A 19717-nucleotide genomic window follows, 5' to 3' on the forward strand; every position below is an offset into this window, starting at 1 on the left:
GAGCAAAGCTCCCAAGCCCTAGCGAGTTTACAATATAACACTGTAGGGTCAGGTGCCACGTAACGTCTCTTCGCTTCTTCCAGAGCCTCCTGAGCTCTGAGGAGGGGGAGCACCAAAATGCTTAACCCATGTTCAGCTAATTGTGTGTTGCTCACGAGTCAGGACTGACCAGCTACCGTGCAAAAGTCTCGTGACACGCCTGGCTCCTGACGAGATTAAAATGCACCAAGGTTTGAACACACGTGGTTCAGGACCTCTGGCCTAATGCTAAAACGAAAAAAAAAGCCGAGGCCAATAATAGGATGCCACGGGAGGCAGATGGCGGTAAAAACGTATTCTTCGTATGGGGGCAAGCGCTGATTAATGTTTTCCCGGATGGATCTCCCTGCCGAAACTTGGTGCCATCCGGGACAGTTGGAGTCCCCGGTCAAACACCATGTTGCCCTCCTTGCTCCCTTTCCTCACGGAATTTAATCTAGGGTGTTTAGTGACCAAAATAAACCTCTTAAGGCCCCCAAACACTGTTGAAGACTGACAGCTTAAGCTGACAGTCGCCTCTAGGGAGACTTCTCCTGTAATGGCGCCTGCGTCAGTCACTAACATGGCGGACATAGTCGTGCGCGGCGCAAACGTCAGCAGCTCTACCCCAGACGCTCAGAAACAGCGGAGGAGAGCGGGGCCGTGCTCACTGATTGGTTCAGAGGCGGAGCGTGCCGGACTGGGCGCTCCCACAGGAGCCAATCAGGACGGCTAGAGACGGAATTGGCCGCTGCGCCTCCTCCCGAGGCATGCTGGGAGCCTGGAGGACTAGTGAGGAGGAGTTGAGAGAACGGAGCGGACGCCATGGCGACCAACATCGAGCAGATTTTTAGGTCTTTCGTGGTCAGTAAATTCCGGGAAATTCAACAGGAGCTTTCAAGGTAAACTCTTCCCAGGCTCTTCTGCTCCCAAGGGACCGATAGGGCCTCACGTAGCCGTCCGTGGCACCTTTCTTCAGGGACGCTGTCGTTCCTCGTCTCAGGCCCGGCTACAGCCCCGCCTGGGCCTGGGATCCATTTTCCGGCCCCCCCCCCCCCACCCCCGTCCGCTCCCTCCCTTCCCAGCGAGGAACTTCGCCCTTTCCGAGGTAATCCCAGGCTCCCTCTTCTAGAAACGAGTTAGGATGCTCAGGCTTCTCCCCCGTTTGGTCATTCCCTACCATTTAGCTACTGTAGGCCTGGTTGTCCACCAGGGACGGGCCTAGTTCCTTCCTCAGCTCCTCAGCCGCCGCGGCGCTTCCCCTCCCCCTCTCTGCCTCCGCGGATTTCGCCGGCCGGTGTCTTTGACCGGAAAGGGGTCTAACGGCCGTTTCTTGGGTAATCTTAAATCCGCTTTATTATTGCAAGCTTCAGACCATTTGGGGGTCGGGATCCTTTAATTAGATTATTTGGGTCCTACTGTTCTGTGGCTTCCACCAGGTAGCATTCTAATAGTTTAATAGATTGGAAGTTTAAATTAAAACAGCTCAAATTAATGTTAGCTACTTTGACAGAATATTCGAGGTGAGGATGGAAGGAGACTTTGCATTAGTGGTAATTTTTTTAATTTAGTCAGCGGAAAGTGGACTTCATGTGTAGCTCTAAATATTTTTGCCGCCCCTGACCCAATTGACATATTTGACCAACACGCTACTTGTCATTGCTACTGGTTTACCCTTGCTTCCCCACAATTTGAATGGGAAGAGATTTTCAAAGAAATACTTGCTTACTCAGAAACGAAAATCGCGTGGGTCATGTTGTTATTCAGTGATTGCCTTTTTGCTTTGTATAACGTAAATATTTGTTCCGAGTTCAAATGTATTTGCTGGTTGTATTTTAAAAGTTGAGAGCAAGAACCACACGTAACGTGAATTTGAAAATCAGCCGAAAACGCATTTGTAAACTGAGCGCTCAAATTAACATAAGGTTACTGGGGCAGTGATACACTATTGCTGTAATATTTTTCCAGGGTATATTGTTATTTCATTGGGAAATAGATCTTCTCATTGATTTAGTTGCTTTTTAAAATTTTGTTATATGCTGGTTATTTTTAGGATGATGATAAACGACCTGAGTTAAGGGAATATAATTTTCCTGAAAACTTTTTTATAGTTGCATATATTAAGTAGTTGTGTTTGCTGGTTGTAATGTCTTTTTTCTATACCTTTTAAAATTCAGTTTTTGTATTAGAAGTGTTATTGTCGTGGAAAGTTTAGGAAAAAAGAGGAAAGAAAATTTTAAAACACCACATGGTTATTGATCTTCATGTTCTTTCATTTTTTCCTTGTGCATACAGATGCACATATTTTGTCAAGTGTGATCATCTTGTTGTGTGTTGGTTGTTTTTTTCACCTATATATTGTGAACACGTTTGTGTTTTATCAGTCTCGGTAGTCTTTGAAACATTTTTCATGGCTCCATAGAATTCTGTTGTAGGATTGTATTGATGGATATTTAGTTGCTTTGAAATTTCCACTCCTTTGCAGCAGTTCAGTAAGCATCCTCACAGCTTTAAGATGATTACTTTGTTCTAGACTGACAGGTTTTTTTTTTTAGCCCTACTTTTCTGATTTTTAAATCGTGGCCTTTTTAGTAAGGTACGCACTGTGAAAGTGCTTAGGAAAAATGTAAAAGAGCTCCAGGAAGAGAGTTTAAAAAGAATATTAGATAAAGCAGTTTATTACTAAGGGAATATTTAGCTTCTTTTCAAATACTATGCTATATATTGTCAGTATTAAAAGAAGTTTTTGATTATTTGCCATTTCGGTGAACTATAGTTCCTTTTTTTCTCACTTTTATGAATATGGGTTTGGGTGAGGAGACTGACCTTTTAGACAGTTTAAGTTATTATATATAGATGGTTGAGTGTGAGCTCTGGTTTTGAATACCAGCTTTACCTCTTAATTAGATGTATGATGTACAGCTAGGTTTTTTTGTCTTCTCTGTGCCTCATTTTCCTCGTTTAAATAATCAGAAAAATAGTGCTGATCTTAGAGTTTTGTTAGGATAAATGAGTTTAAAAATGTAGAACCGTGCAACCCTAATTAATAGTTAATAAATGTTAAATATTGCTATTGTATGACTAATTGTATGAGAAAACCAAATGTTTTTTAATAACACTTGGTTAACTACTGAATTTTTTTGGGTTTTGACCAGACTTTTATCAGGTAGTGGAGCATAATTGTCGACCCATTTTGCTACCTAAAATTTAAGTTACATTAAGTCAAACGTGCTGTTTAAAGTATTTTTCAAAACAATTTTGTAAATTTACACAAAATAGTACAAAAGACTAAGTAAATGATATGTTTTTATGTCTGTTAAGATTCTTCTGTTCCCGTGAATTGAAAATATGTTAAGTGATTCATTTACTGTTATTATAAATGAGTTGTTTTACATGATTTTTGATAACTGGGTGAAAATTATATAAATGTATTTTTCCTTTTCAACATTATGGCATTTCAGCAAGTCTGATCAGTCTAAACCTGATCCAGTGCTACAAGTTACCGTTTTGACTTAATGTGTCAGTGGCTAAAGTTGTGTTCCTTGATACTGCTGATGGTGATTGTGATACTTGCACAAGTGTGGCTTTACTGTGGCTATAGCTTCTACCATAATGTTAGGTCATGTATTTTTCTTTGGTTTTGTGATTGTGATCTTAATAATAATTTTCCTCCCCTGAGAGAAATATGCTGGTTGGGGAGTATTTTGTTAAAAAAAAAGATGAGCTTAGAAACCTGTTTGAAAGACTTTTTCTTAACTTTCACAGTTCTGAAAACTTTAATCGTGTGAAAATAAAAATGTACCAACTGTAAGTAGATAGTGTTAAGGAAGCACTTTTGATGGGGAATAGCATCCAAAATAAATAAAAAATGGTGAAGTGTACAAATAAGATTGTTTTAATCAGTTGAGTTACAAATATTAATTTATTATATGGCATAATAAAAATATTAATGAATTTTGGTACTTTTCTTGTGAAGTGGAAGGAGTGAAGGCCAGCTCAATGGTGAAACAAATACACCTATTGAAGGAAACCAGGCAGGTGATGCAGCTGCTTCTGCCAGGAGCCTACCAAATGAAGAAATAGTTCAGAAGATAGAGGAAGTACTTTCTGGGGTCTTAGATACGGAACTACGATATAAGCCAGGTAAGTTGGAGATAATCAGTTGTCTTGAAAACTTGAAGTTTTTTTTTAATAGTTGACAGTAGTATTTCTTGATTGCAGGGTATTTAAGATGTTCATTAGATTTAAAACTTCAATAAGTTTAATTTTTAGTTTAATTGATTTACTGAAGATTTTCTTAAGTATTTTTTTGAAAATACAATTGTACTGGAACCATGAGCATCGATGCATTTGTTTACTTTGCTGGTGGAATATAACTATCTTTGTTTGGTTTAGTTTTACAGTGCCTCAGTGCCAGGATTTTGAATGTAGGTTTTCATTGAACAGTTGTATAAATGTCAGTTTTGGAAGGTACAGGAGTCCGGACCATATCTGTAATGATTCTAAAACCCTGGAAGGTTTTATTTTAAAGCTCAAGATTAGAGATGATCTTGTTTTTGTGTCTACTCCTCTTAAAGGTGCAATGAATGGAGAGGAATCATTGTTGGATATTTAGCATTTGGGGAATTGATTAAATAATTGATGCTTAGAAATGAAGGATTTGTGATCAGCCACAAAAATAACAATATTGTTTAGTTTTGTAAATGGGGGGCCATGGTATGGGGTTTTTTTTTTTTATTTTTAGTATAGAGTATGGTTAAAAAAAAATAGCATGGACTGTAGCCTTGCTTAGATTCATGGCTCTAGCAACTTTTTCTTGAAGTATAATGTAGCTAACGTTTGGTACATAATAAACAATTAGTGGAAAATGATTAATTTTGCTTTGGAAGAGGTCTTGTCATGTGTTGATTTGCTTTTTCCATAATCTTGGTGACCTGGATTTCTGATCACCTAAGATCATTAAGGTTTATCTAATATGATATTGGCATTAGAGTAAATCTCATCTGGTTACAAAGTGGATTATAAACCACTTTTTCTTTTAGATATGCAGATTGAAATGTTCTTAAGTTACATGTTAAGGGCTGTACGAATTTTCTTCTCCAAATGACTTTATTATCATTTTTAAAGTAGAAACATTAAAAAAAATTACTTCTTAGTAATTTAGAAGAGTATTGGGGGGAAGATGTTATTTTTATTAGAATGCAACATGGGTGAAAATTCAGGTTCCGTATTTTACATTTGTTGTTCAGACCTTATACTATAAAAGCAATCTCTAGCATTTGCTGAGGGCTTACTTGGTGCCAGGCATTATTCAGTGTACTTTGTATGTTTTAACTGAGTTCGTCCTCTAACTCTGGAAGACAGAGTGTCAGCGGTTTGGCCACGTCTATTCATTTAGTGAGTGGTGAATTGATTCAGTATCCAAAAGCAGACAGTGTGTTCCAGAGCTAGTGCCATGTTGCTTTCTGTATAAATAAGGGTGATAAAATAGTTACAAAAGTTTTTTAACGTGTGTTTTTGTGGAAATTCTTAGAGTTAATAATATGAAAGATATTCATCATAACTGTAGTTTAAAAGTAATTTGCTGTATAGTGAGAGCTGGAGAAAGTAATTGTTTTAAATGAACTTAGTAAAAACACATCTTAATGTAATTCTAAAAGTTTTTGTAATAAATTAAGAAATTATTTTTAACCCAGGCTTCAGTTGTAAAAGAAGTATTGGAAAAGTGTCAGTCTTCAGATAACTGGTTTATGGAAAATAGTTTATTTAGTAACCTTTTGTTTAACAAGAAGTGTTATGGTATCTTAACATGGATTGTAAGTTTTGGTTTATACGACTTACCTAAATCTATTTTGGGGGATATTTGACAAAATTAATTTTCCTAAATTTCAGACTTGAAGGAGGCTTCCAGAAAAAGTAGATGTGTGTCTGTACAAACAGATCCTACTGATGAAATACCTACCAAAAAGTCGAAGAAACATAAAAAGCACAAAAATAAAAAGAAGAAAAAGAAGAAAGAAAAGGAAAAAAAGTATAAAAGACAGCCAGAAGAATCTGAATCAAAGCCGAAATCACATCATGATGGGAACGTAGATTTAGAATCAGATTCCTTTTTGAAGTTTGATTCTGAACCTTCAGAAATGGCACTGGAGCATCCTGTAAGAGCGTTCGGCCTATCTGACACCAGTGAGTCTCCTGCACTTGTGCTAGAACCTCCTGTAGTATCTATGGAGGTATTAGAGCCACACACCTTAGAAATTCTGAAGCCAGCTACAAAAACTGCAGAACTGTCAGTTGCATCTACATCAGTAGTTTCAGTGCAGTCAGAGCAGTCTGTAGCAGTAATGCTGGAACCATCCATGACAAAGATTCTGGATTCCTTTGCAACAGCACCAGTGCCTACTACAACAGTAGTGCTAAAGTCATCTGAGCCGGTTGTGACAATGTCAGTGGAGTGTCAGGTGAAGCCTGGGCTGAAATCTTTGGAGAGCACACCTCCAGAGCCATCAAAGATCATGTTGTTAGAGCCTCCAGTAGCAAACGTGCTAGAGCCATCAGAAACCCTTGTGTCATCAGAGACACCTACTCAGGTGCACCCTGAGCCAAGCACATCAACAACAATGGATTTTCCAGAGTCATCGGCAACTGAAGTGCTAAGATTGCCAGAGCAGCCTGTGGAAGTACCATCGGAGATTGCAGATCCATCCATGACAAGACCGCAGGAGATGCTGGAGCTGCCCAAGACCACAGCGTTGGAGCTGCAGGAGTCGTCGGTGGCCTCAGCGATGGAGTTGCCGGGGCCACCTGCGACCTCCATGCTGGAGTTGCAGGGGCCCCCTGTGACTCCAGTGCTGGAGTTACCTGGGCCCTCTGCTACCCCGGTGCCAGAGTTGCCAGGGCCCCTTTCTACCCCAGTGCCTGAGTTGCTAGGGCCCCCTGCGACAGCAGTGCCTGAGTTGCCGGGGCCCTCTGTGACGTCAGTGCCACAGTTGTCGCAGGAATTGCCAGGGCTTCCAGCACCATCCATGGGGTTGGAGCCACCACAGGAGGTACCAGAGCCACCTGTGATGGCACAGGAGTTGCCAGGGCTGCCTGTGGTGACAGCAGCAGTAGAGCTGCCAGGGCAGCCTGTGGTTACAGTAGCAATGGAGTTGACCGAACAACCTGTGACGACGACAGAGTTGGAGCAGCCTGTGGGGATGACAACGGTGGAACATCCTGGGCAGCCTGAGGTGACGACGGCAACTGGGTTGCTGGGGCAGCCTGAGGCAGCAATGGTGCTGGAGTTGCCAGGACAGCCAGTGGCAACGACAGCGCTGGAGTTGCCAGGGCAGTCTTCGGTGACTGGGGTGCCAGAGTTGCCAGGGCTGCCTTCGGCAACTAGGGCACTGGAGTTGTCGGGGCAGCCTGTGGCAACTGGGGCACTGGAGTTGCCTGGGCAGCTCATGGCAGCTGGGGCACTGGAGTTCTCGGGGCAGTCTGGGGCAGCTGGAGCACTGGAGCTTTTGGGGCAGCCTTTGGCAACAGGGGTGCTGGAGTTGCCAGGGCAGCCTGGGGCGCCAGAGTTGCCTGGGCAGCCTGTGGCAACTGTGGCGCTGGAGATCTCTGTTCAGTCTGTGGTGACAACAACGGAGCTGTCAACGATGACCGTGTCGCAGTCCCTGGAGGTGCCCTCGACGACAGCGCTGGAGTCGTATAATACGGTAGCACAGGAGCTGCCTACTACATTAGTGGGGGAGACTTCTGTAACAGTAGGAGTGGATCCCTTGATGGCCCAAGAATCCCATATGTTAGCTTCTAACACCATGGAGACCCATATGTTAGCATCCAACACCATGGACTCCCAAATGCTAGCGTCCAACACCATGGACTCCCAGATGCTAGCGTCCAACACCATGGACTCCCAGATGTTAGCCTCTAGCACCATGGACTCCCAGATGTTAGCAACTAGCTCCATGGACTCCCAGATGTTAGCAACCAGCTCCATGGACTCCCAGATGTTAGCAACCAGCTCCATGGACTCCCAGATGTTAGCAACCAGCTCCATGGACTCCCAGATGTTAGCAACCAGCTCCATGGACTCCCAGATGTTAGCAACCAGCTCCATGGACTCCCAGATGTTAGCAACCAGCTCCATGGACTCCCAGATGTTAGCAACCAGCACCATGGACTCCCAGATGTTAGCAACCAGCTCCATGGACTCCCAGATGTTAGCCACTAGCTCTATGGATTCCCAGATGTTAGCATCTGGTACTATGGACTCTCAGATGTTAGCTTCCGGCACCATGGATGCTCAGATGTTAGCGTCTGGTACCATGGATGCTCAGATGTTAGCATCTAGTACCCAAGATTCTGCTATGTTGGGTTCAAAATCTCCTGATCCCTACAGGTTAGCTCAGGATCCTTACAGGTTAGCTCAAGATCCCTATAGGTTAGGTCATGACCCTTATAGGCTAGGTCATGATGCCTACAGGTTAGGGCAAGACCCCTATAGATTAGGCCATGATCCCTACAGACTAACTCCTGATCCCTATAGGATGTCACCTAGACCCTATAGGATAGCACCCAGGTCCTATAGAATAGCTCCCAGGCCATATAGGTTAGCACCTAGACCCCTGATGTTAGCATCTAGACGTTCTATGATGATGTCCTATGCTGCAGAACGTTCCATGATGTCATCTTACGAACGCTCTATGATGTCTTATGAGCGGTCTATGATGTCCCCTATGGCTGAACGCTCTATGATGTCAGCCTATGAGCGCTCTATGATGTCAGCTTACGAGCGCTCTATGATGTCCCCTATGGCTGAGCGCTCTATGATGTCAGCTTATGAACGCTCTATGATGTCAGCTTATGAGCGCTCCATGATGTCCCCGATGGCTGACCGATCTATGATGTCCATGGGTGCTGACCGGTCTATGATGTCTTCATACTCTGCTGCTGACCGGTCTATGATGTCATCGTACTCTGCAGCTGATCGATCTATGATGTCATCTTATACTGCTGATCGTTCAATGATGTCTATGGCAGCTGATTCTTACACCGATTCTTACACTGATACATATACGGAGGCATATATGGTGCCACCTTTGCCTCCTGAAGAGCCTCCAACAATGCCACCATTGCCACCTGAAGAGCCACCAATGACACCGCCATTGCCTCCTGAGGAACCACCAGAGGGTCCAGCATTACCCACTGAGCAGTCAGCATTAACAGCTGAAAATACTTGGCCTACTGAGGTGCCAGCATTACCTCCTGAAGAGTCTGTGTCGCTGCCTGAACCTCCTGTGAGTCAAAGTGAGATTTCAGAGCCTTCAGCAGTGCTTGCTAATTATTCAGCGTCAGCATCAGAGCCTTCAATGTTAGCATCAGAGGCTTCCATGACTGTTCCAGAACCACCACTGGAGCCAGAGTCTTTGGTCACATCAACACCTGTAGAGTCTGCTGCTGTAGCAGAAGAGCATGAAATTATTCCAGAAAGACCAGTGACTTATATGGTGTCGGAAACTCCCACAACATCAGGTGAACCGACTGTGTTAACATCAGAGCCTTCTGTTATGTCAGAGGCAGCAGAAACTTTTGATTCCATGAGGGCTTCAGGACATGTTGCCTCAGAGGTATCTATGTCCCTGCTGGAGGCAGCAGTACCTATTCCAGAGCCATCCCAGAGCACTGTAGATCTGCCAGCCATGGCTGTCTCAGAGCTACCAGCTGTGGCTGTCCCAGAGCAACCAGCTGTGGCTGTCCCAGAGCAACCAGCTGGAACTGTCTCAGAGCCACCAGCCATGGCTGTTCCAGAGCCACAGGCTGAGGCTGTGCCAGACCCAGCGGCTGTGGCTGTCCAGGACCCACCGGCTGAGGCTGTCCCAGAGCCCCTGGCCTTGTCTGAGCCAGAGCATATTACCGTTCCTGTGCCAGTTGTTTCTGCCCTGGAGCCTACTGTGCCTGTCCTGGAACCAGCGGTGTCAGTCTTTCAACCTAACGTGATTGTTTCAGAACCATCTATTTGTGTCCAAGAATCTACTGTGACAATTTCAGAGCCTCCTGTCACTCTCTCAGAGCAGACTCAAGTAATACCCACTGAGATGGTTTTAGAGTCTACACCAATGATACTGGAGTCTAACGTTATAAAAGGAATGAATTTACTGTCTGGCGATCAAAATCTTGCTCCAGAGATTAGCGTGCAGGAGATTCCCATGCATTCAGACGAAGAGCCACATGCTGAAGGACACCTGAAGAATGATTCTTATGAAACTGAAAGTGGTATGAATATAGACCTTAATATAAATAATCACTTAATTGCTAAAGAGATGGAACATAACACAGTGTCTGCTGCCAGCACTGGTGCTGTTGGTGAAACTGGTGAAGAGAAGATTTTGCCCACCAATGAGACTAAACAATGCACAGTATTGGATACCTGTCCTACTGTTAGTGAAACTGATGTAGGAGGGACTCTGTCTTCTACTGGTTCCCTTGCTCTTGAACCTGATGCACTGGGAACTGGTAAGGGTCTTGAATTTGCCACAGCATCTGCTTTCAGTTCAATTAGTAAATATGATGTTGAAGTATCATTAACTACTCAAGATACTGAACATGACATGGTAATTTCCACCAGCCCCAGTGGTGGTAGTGAAGCTGACATAGAGGGACCTTTACCTGCTAAAGACATTCATGCTGATATACCAGCTAATAATAACTTTGTCAGTAAGGATGCAGAAGGATCATTACCTATACAGGAGAGTGACCAGACATTAGCAGTGGCTCTCAGTCCTAAAGAAAGTAGTGGAGAAGATAAAGAAGTACCTCTCCCTACTAAAGAGATACTGTCTGATTCAGGATTTTCTGCCAACATTGATGATATTAATGAAGCTGATTTAGTGAGACCATTACTTCCTAAGGACATGGAACGTCTTACAAGCCTTAGAGCTGGTATTGAAGGACCTTTACTTGCAAGTGAAGTTGAACGGGATAAATCTGCTGCCAGTCCAGTTGTAATTAGTATACCAGAAAGAGCTTCAGAGTCGTCTTCAGAGGAAAAAGATGATTATGAAATTTTTGTAAAAGTTAAGGACACACATGAAAAAAGCAAGAAAAATAAGAACCGTGACAAAGGTGAGAAAGAGAAGAAAAGGGACTCTTCGTTAAGATCTCGAAGTAAGCGTTCCAAGTCTTCTGAACACAAATCGCGAAAGCGCACCAGTGAATCTCGTTCTAGGGCAAGGAAGAGATCATCGAAGTCCAAGTCTCATCGCTCTCAAACACGTTCACGGTCACGATCAAGACGCAGAAGGAGGAGCAGCAGGTCAAGATCAAAGTCTAGAGGAAGGCGATCTGTATCAAAAGAGAAGCGCAAAAGATCGCCAAAGCACAGATCCAAGTCCAGGGAAAGAAAAAGAAAAAGATCAAGCTCCAGGGATAACCGGAAAACAGGTAGAGCTCGGAGTCGCACCCCAAGCCGTCGGAGCCGGAGTCACACTCCGAGTCGTCGAAGAAGATCTAGATCTGGGGGAAGAAGGAGCTTCAGCATCTCCCCGAGCCGACGGAGCCGCACCCCCAGCCGAAGGAGTCGCACCCCGAGCCGAAGGAGTCGCACCCCGAGCCGACGGAGCCGCACCCCGAGCCGACGGAGCCGCACCCCGAGCCGACGGAGCCGCACCCCGAGCCGTCGGAGAAGATCAAGATCTGTGGTAAGAAGACGAAGCTTCAGTATATCACCAGTCAGATTAAGGCGATCACGAACACCCTTGAGAAGAAGGTTTAGCAGGTCTCCCATCCGCCGTAAACGATCCAGGTCTTCTGAAAGAGGCAGATCACCTAAACGTCTGACGGATCTGAGTGAGTCATTTAAAAATTTAATGGTATTAGAGAATGATTTAAAGCTGAGTTTTTTTCTGTGAGTCAAATGGAATATTTGGGGTTATTGGTTTAGGATAAATATTTCTATCTTTAAATTTTTGTAGTTAGGTTTAGCTTCTGTTTAGAAAATGTAGGAATAAGTACATTTGTAATTAGCGTTTAAAAGACCTGCTTTGGAGTAAATTAGAACCAAGGTATTTCCATGCTTGAATGCTTTCTTTTTGCTTTAACCATATTCCATAACTAAAAATGGCAGGTAGAAGTCCAGTTAAAGACAAGGCTAGTATCTGCTCAGGTTGTTATTGTATGTATTCCAACATAAATTCTTGCAGATAAGCCTAAAATCAAATGTTTCTTTTTTAATAAGTTACATGTCTTAAACTGGCAATACAGTACTGTTAAATGTTTGTGAAAATAATTCTGATTGGTATAATGGGTGATGGAAGTGAGTAGGGAATTTTGCATATGGGGAGTTAAAGTGATTTCAGTCTGCCTTTTAAAAGATGAAGTGTTCTAATTTCTCCTAATTTTAAAAAGTGTGCAGAGGTGATTAAAACTTGATGGATCATGCGTGACTACCTGTAATAATAATGGATAATTTATCATTATCCCAGTGGATTGGACATTTCCAGGTCAGAGTTGTCTAAAGAAAAAGATCTTAACAGAACCGCAAGGGAGAATGCATTCAGTTCAACAAATGTTTCTGAGTTCTTTTTTTATTCAAAGCAAAAAACAGTATATAATTTCTGGAGTGATTACAAGTTAGTACAAGAGACACAGATAAAATGCATATATGTCTCTTTTACCAAATAGTAAAACTACCAAAAAGAGTAGAATGTGATGATTGCTGTAATTACTGGTATAGATTAGGTACTTTGGGAGCACGGTGGAGAGGAATGTTAAATTCTGACTTAAGACTTGTTACTTTGAAGAGGTGGCAGTTTTGAACTTGGGCTCCAAGAGTGCTTTAAAATGTTGTCCGAGATTAGAAGGAAAGTAATTTAAGGGGCGTGATAGTTGTGGAAAATAAAGTAGGTTTGGGCAGGTGTGTGTCTTAATGTGTGTGGCAGAGTGATCATTATAGTTGTGTAGTCTAGCTATTTTGTATAGTGTTTGAATGGTAAGCTAAATGTGGACTTAATTCTTTTTTAAATATGGGGCATTTGTTTTAAAACTTTGAGCCAAAGAGTGATTTCATCACAGCTGTAAGTTAGGGCAGAAGATTGATGCCTTTAATTTTGTTAGCATATGAAACATTAGATAATACAAAATGTACAGCCTTTTAGGAAAACTGCTTCTTATATATTCCTCTTGCAGATAAGGCTCAGTTACTTGAAATAGCCAAAGCTAATGCAGCTGCCATGTGTGCTAAGGCTGGTGTTCCTTTACCGCCAAACCTAAAGCCTGCACCTCCACCTTCAATAGAAGAGAAAGTTGCTAAAAAATCAGGAGGAGCTACTATAGAAGAACTAACTGAGGTAAGCTAGACAGAATTTGTCATTCTTAAATGGATTATTCCAGTGATGTTGACTCTGGAGCGTGCCAAAACCCGAATTGTGGGCTGAACTGATAATGGCTGGCACCGAGTGGCCAAAACCCGAAATACAGACGTGGCAGCGGCAGAAGCTCTATTTAGCAGGCCATTATCCGGGATGGCTAAGCTCCGCTAGCTAAAAGTTACTTCCCATTACTTTTGCTTTCCAGTTTTAGAAGCCAAACTGACTGAGGAGTGGGACGGTTCGTTTGAATGGAGGAGGTGTTGAGTGAGCAACACGCAGAAGCTCGCCTACAGTTTCGTTTCCATTCACGACGTGTTCACTGATCGCCACGAGTGTACTGCATATACGCAAAGACACAGACAATCTTCAGAAATGATCTTTTGCCACCGGAGCTTGGAAATTAATGAGAATAGCTGGCCATTGCCTGAAAGGAACTTCTTTCGCATCAACATTTCGGGTTTTGGCTGTTTGGTACCAGCCATTGGTGATAATGGCCGGCCATTATCAGTTCTTCCTGCGGTTCGGGTTTTGGCAGTAACATATATATTTTAAACACACTTATTTTTGTTTTTAAGAATTTGATCTTTTAAATTGAGGCTTTTTTTTTTTGTCTTTTGGCTTTATTTTATTAAAAAATTTTTTTTTTGGAGGACGCTGAAATATTGCTGCTAGGATCCAGAAATACCACATTGTTTCAGATATTGAAACTTGTTATTGGCTAGCCTTATGCCAGCCTGCCACTGTCAATATATTCTGTTCCCCTTGGTTACAAGCTTGGTATATTCTGTGTTTTTGGCTATATGAGCTTTTTATCCTATTAAAATATTTTCAATTGATAAGGGATATGACAGATTCTACTGCTAGTATAGAGACATGTCCACCCAAATTTACTCTGACCTTTTTATAAAGCCAGGTAATGGAGTCGGTTCCTTTGCTTCTCAAGGCGGAATTGACTTTGCTTTATGTGTCAGACCTCATCAGTTGCACCCTCCCCATCATGCCTTATATTCCATTCTTGAGTTCTGTTCCTTTAGAGACTCAACCTACAAAACATTTATGGAAAGACATGCTATCATCTAACCCAGTTGCAAGTGTTTGAGATTTTATTTAGCCATACATTTGGGGATCATATAGTTTCTTAATCTGTTTCCTTACTTAGATTTATTACAATTTTTTTTTTAAGTTTAAGGACCTAGTGAAGGCTTCTGTTGCTTGCTTATCAAATCCAAGCTCCTTATCCAAAACCTTGTGAACACTTAGTGTTTCCCTATATATTTTAGCCTCATCTTCAGCCCTCTGTCCCTTCTAATAAGTTTTTTCTCACCTCTTTACCACTACCTGACTAGGGTGACTTTCTTTTCCTTTCCCTGCTAATCCTTGTTCGTAACTATGAAAATCTGGCTTAGAACTCTGCGAGGAGTATTCCTTGATTATCAGATTCTGCCTGATTCTGTTCTCTTAAGCTTTTGTTCTTTGAGCACTTATGTACTCAGTTTGTATTATATCAGTTTGCACTTGTTAATTGTGTTGCTCTGTAAAAGCGTTCCTCAATTATCTCATGTGTATGTATTCCGTCTATTGAACTAGATTGTAAGCTCCTTGAGAGCAGGGACCATGTCTTTTACTTTATTTTTTTTGTATTCCCTGGACAGTGCCCAGTACAGTGCTCTGCACATAGTAGGTGCTCAATAAATGTTGTTAACTGACTGACCAGCTAGAGTGTGTTTAAATAGTAACCAGTAAGCTAAGTTACATATCTGTAACCTATCATTAATCTTGTTTTACCTTTGAAAATTGATATTATGTGGTTTTGATTCTTTTAAGAAATTACATGTTACTCTGCATAAAGTGTAAGGTTTATCTTTTGTTTGTTTTTACTTTTTTAAGAAATGCAAACAGATTGCACAGAGTAAAGAAGATGATGATGTAATAGTGAATAAACCTCATGTTTCGGATGAAGAGGAAGAAGAACCTCCTTTTTATCATCATCCTTTTAAACTCAGTGAACCCAAACCCATTTTTTTCAATCTGAATGTGAGTATTCGTGTTTCTAGACTAGTGAAACAGCACAACTTGTAGAACTGTTTAAGTAAAATTCAAATGGAATTTAGTTTTTAATTTAGGTTAAATACTGTGTGAAATAATGAACAAAGTCATTTTCAGATTATGTTGAACATCTATTGAGTTTTAATTAAGCAAAACATTATTTTTTAGATTGCTGCAGCAAAGCCAACTCCACCAAAAAGCCAGGTAACATTAACAAAAGAATTCCCTGTGTCATCTGGATCTCAACATCGGAAAAAAGAAGCAGATAGTGTTTATGGAGAATGGGTTCCTGTAGAGAAAAATGGTGAAGAAAACAAAGATGATGATAATGTTTTCAGCAGCAGTTTGCCCTCTGAGGTAAGTAAAAGGAATATTATGTATTTTTTTCCTTTTATATACCTGAATCTGCATTTTATTGTTATTTTATATCTGATTTGGATTCTGTTTCACTCTTCTTAGGGCCGGGTTAAACGGCAGGGCCGGGTTAGACGACAGATGAAACAACCCGCAGCTTCTCATTTGACAGTAACTCGATGCAATTCACTTTGTGGAACCAAGCCACAAAGTGAAAAGCATCGAATTGCAGAGAACAGTGTTATCACATCCCTACCCAACATTGGGCCCTCCTTGCACTTGTGGGAAGGTAGCCCAAGGTACAACTATTTAGCTTCCCGTTTTGCTTCAAGGCTCTATAGCTCTAGATTTTGGTGGTAGCAAATTTATTGGGTGGAGGGATTGAGCAGAGAGAGGCAGATCCTCAGGTTCAACACAAGAACTGGATTGGAAAAGGCGTTGTAGGCTGATGTGAGCATCTTGGATACATAGCCCATTGCCCTTAAATAATGGTTTCTATTTCTCTGGGTTGTTTGTCAGATAGCCTTTAATTTTAATTATTTTCCCTTCCCTATGCTACCTTGGCCCTTTGGATTCTTGTGTTTAACCTAATGTTCAGCCTTGGTACTCCATTTCCCTTCTCCTTCCCCTTTTTGCTACTATTAAAAGTTGGAGAAGTGGAATTCACACCTTGAAATTTCCAGGAGGCTATAGTTGTATCTTGTCAAAAATGACGCGGTAATAATGCCAAGTGTCAAAACAGCCCCATTAAAATGCCGCCTGATTAAATAATGTGCTGCTAAATATAGTGCACATGAAAACAGCAAGACTGTATATATATGTAAATATATATATATATATATCTGTATCTTTGTATGTATCTCTGTATCTGTACCTTTGCTGTATCTTTTAATAAACAGTTTACTTTTATTTAACTTGTTGTGCAAAATCACGCTTGGGGGATCTGGGAGGGTGGAGACTTACTAGGGGGGTGGGAGTTTTAAATGATACCATAGACTAGTCATCACCTCTTGCCCTTCGTTTCCAAAGCCCAGACATTTGTCCAAGGACTGGATTAGATATCTGATGCCCTTACAATGTAGGAATTCTTCCCCAGCTCCTTTCCTTGCAGTTCTGGGATATGTGGGTCAGAGAGACCTGTACTCTTCACATACAGGTTCACTTTATTGGCCATATCATCGTCGTCCAATAAACACCTCTGATAATACAAATAAACGAATTCTGTTTATAAAGTTAAAAGTGAACAGAACCCAAATCAGAAACTTTGATAGTATTTTTTTTCCCCTGGGCTATTCACAGGTGACATTTTCACTGTGGTTTTCTTTTTACCTGTGGCATTTGAAAAGAGAGCAAGTTATATACAATGAAGCTGGACATAACTAGCCAGTGCAACTTACAGTCACTGTTGATGATCTATATTTACATGGGGGTCAACAATTGAAGCAAGTTATACCGTCACCAGTGAGGGAGAGGATAGATAGCTTGTTGGGACAGTTTTTAGAGAAGCCAGTTGAGTAGCTCAGTTGCTAATTCCCAAATCAAGCTACCTGCACATTTCAAGAGGGAAAGGTTAACTGACATTTGTAACTGACTTAAATCTTGTAGAGGCTGAATATAAACCATGGTGAGAGGGCTGAACAGACTGACTTAGAAATTCTGATACATACGCTTTTAGTAATTGCTTGAAGATTAAGCAATTAACAGAAAAAAAACATAAGGGAATTATTTATGTGAGAAAAATTTTCCAACAGAGTGAAGCCCTATAAATATTGCAAAATTCCAAGGGATTTTCCTGGGAAGATAAGTGACCATAACTATTTTGACTTCAGTTGAACATCGGGAGAGTGCTTAGTGAATCCTGGTGATTATGGTTCTTATTGATTGAGAGCTTATGTGTAAATATATATATTTCAGTATTTAGCCATTTTCAGCTTTAACACTAAAACCGTGGTGCCTTACATTGTCTGTCATCAACAGTGGTTGTCAGATTTGAATGAAAAGTTGGGGGGAATTATTCCAGAGAAATCCTACGGGGGAGTAGGTGGGTATTCAGATTTTATAATAAGTAAAGGAGCCTTTTATTAAAGCAGGAGGGGAAAAAAAGTTTTGTTCATGAAGCAGATTTCTCCTGTGGGGAGGATATATACAGCTATTTGATATCAGAACTCTAAGCTAGTTTCTTAGATGATTAGACTAAAAAAAAAATATGTTAACTATAATTTCAAATAAAACAATCCCAAAATTTTAGGAAGGGACAGAATTTTGCTCTTGCTTTCAGGTCTTCGTGCTTTTACCTAGCAGTGATATGAAACACCTAGAGGAAATGTTCATAATATAAAATGTTTAGTTCCATTTATTTAGCTGTATCTTATAAATATATTTGTAAGATAAATGTTCTATATTCCAATGTTTGTAGAATACTATTGGTGACATTTTATGGGAGCATTGACTCTTGATTCCCTGTCAGGGGTTGAAATAAAGAATTTATAGAGAAAAGGAAAGTTCTTCTAAAATGGTCAACATTTTAACTGAATAGTACTTTTAATTTTTTTTACCTGTTAGTCTTTTTCATTTTAATAAATGTAAACGGAATTTGCGGTTCTTTAGTTTTGAGCATGAAACATTTAGGCAAAGATCACAGATTTGATCTCAGCTTTGCTATGATCCTTAATCCCCCCAATTGTTTTGCACATGAGTGCTCTTTGACATAAGTATGAGTGGATAAACGTGGATGGATCAGCATAAATCCATATCTTACGGAATATCAACTCATCAGACTGTGTGCCCTACTGCCATAGCATCGTCTTCCTACCCAGAAGCCAACCAGCATCATCCTCAGTAAGGAGTGGCTGCAGAACCTTGATCATATTTGTGTCAATTTGATTTATAAATGAAATCAAAAGTGTTGGAAAACATTTTAAAAATTGTCCTCGGGGGCATTAATTCTTGGTAATAAAGTTAGCAAAGACTTATTGGGTAGAAGATATAAATGTAGTCTCTGACGTAAAATTTCCTTGGGTTAACTATTTATCATAAATGTCCAGAGGTAGCTTGCCATTAAGTCTAGTGATTGTTTACATGTTAGGACAGTTTTTGTCTCTGGCAACTGTGCTTGATTTGTTACTATTGAAGAATATTTCCCTGTCCAGTGGAGCTAAAATTCCCTTATATTTAGAAGCTCTAAATTTTTGAAGTTTAGGAAAGCTGAGTTCTTGTGGTAAGACGAAAATTTTAATTGAAAATAAAACTAGGTCCTGGCAGTGCTAGCATGTGTTAAGTACAGCTTTGTTGTTCATTCTTCTCTCCTTAGATTCTCTTAGGTGATTAACATGGAATTTCTTTACCATTTAATGATTTATCTGTTTCTTATTACGATTCATTTGGATTAAATGTACAAGTTAACTAAGAGTTGCACTAAGGAATTTTATGTGAAATAATGAAAAGGTTCATAAATCAGTTTTTAAAACCAAGCCACGTAACAACTTTACGTTGTTACGTACTTTACGTAACAACTTTACGTAGTGTGTATTTAGTGTGGCTTTTGTTTCTGTAGTTTTCATTTTCTACGTGAAACTCTTTGTATTTTATTAATTTTAGCTAAATATTTTAAAATCATGTTTTGTATGCAGGTTAGGTGCTTTTTCTTTAATTCTATTTTCTTACAATTAAAAATTTCCTTTTTTACCATCTTTTAATTTGAGATACCTGCAGTTACCTCTGTAGAAAATAATTTGCCTATTACAGGGATTATTTTTTCCTTACCTGACTGACCACCTTCTAATGTCTTTAGTTCTTTTGTATACTTTCATTGACTTTATAGGAAATACTTAAGATAATTGTTCTATTTATATAAACAGTTGGGTTAACAAAGGGGGGAGGTAAATTGACTTAGAAGGGTTTTTTAAATGAAGATATAGAAGGTACACAGTTACAACTTAGGCCAT

General features: G+C 40.8%; 1 protein-coding gene across 5 annotated transcripts in view; it reads left to right on the plus strand.

Annotated features, from left to right (window-relative positions):
- The first annotated feature begins 761 nt into the window (after nucleotides 1-761).
- Nucleotides 762-19717, plus strand: part of SON (SON DNA and RNA binding protein) — a 30411-nt gene continuing 11455 nt past the window's right edge. For 3 of the 5 annotated variants that reach the window (XM_067739391.1, XM_067739392.1, XM_067739393.1), the window contains exons 1-6: nucleotides 762-920; nucleotides 3995-4161; nucleotides 5911-11853; nucleotides 13192-13352; nucleotides 15261-15407; nucleotides 15588-15776. In XM_067739391.1, the coding sequence (XP_067595492.1) occupies nucleotides 844-920; nucleotides 3995-4161; nucleotides 5911-11853; nucleotides 13192-13352; nucleotides 15261-15407; nucleotides 15588-15776 (6684 nt within the window). In that variant the 5' untranslated portion in view covers nucleotides 762-843. Of the gene's footprint in view, nucleotides 921-3994; nucleotides 4162-5910; nucleotides 11854-13191; nucleotides 13353-13578; nucleotides 15081-15260; nucleotides 15408-15587; nucleotides 15777-15878; nucleotides 16688-19717 lie in introns of those variants that run through there. The other 2 variants (XM_067739394.1, XM_067739395.1) reach the window with 2 other exon arrangements.

The sequence above is a fragment of the Pseudorca crassidens genome, chromosome 5, assembly GCF_039906515.1.
Source record: "Pseudorca crassidens isolate mPseCra1 chromosome 5, mPseCra1.hap1, whole genome shotgun sequence".
Taxonomy (NCBI): Eukaryota; Metazoa; Chordata; class Mammalia; order Artiodactyla; family Delphinidae; genus Pseudorca; species Pseudorca crassidens.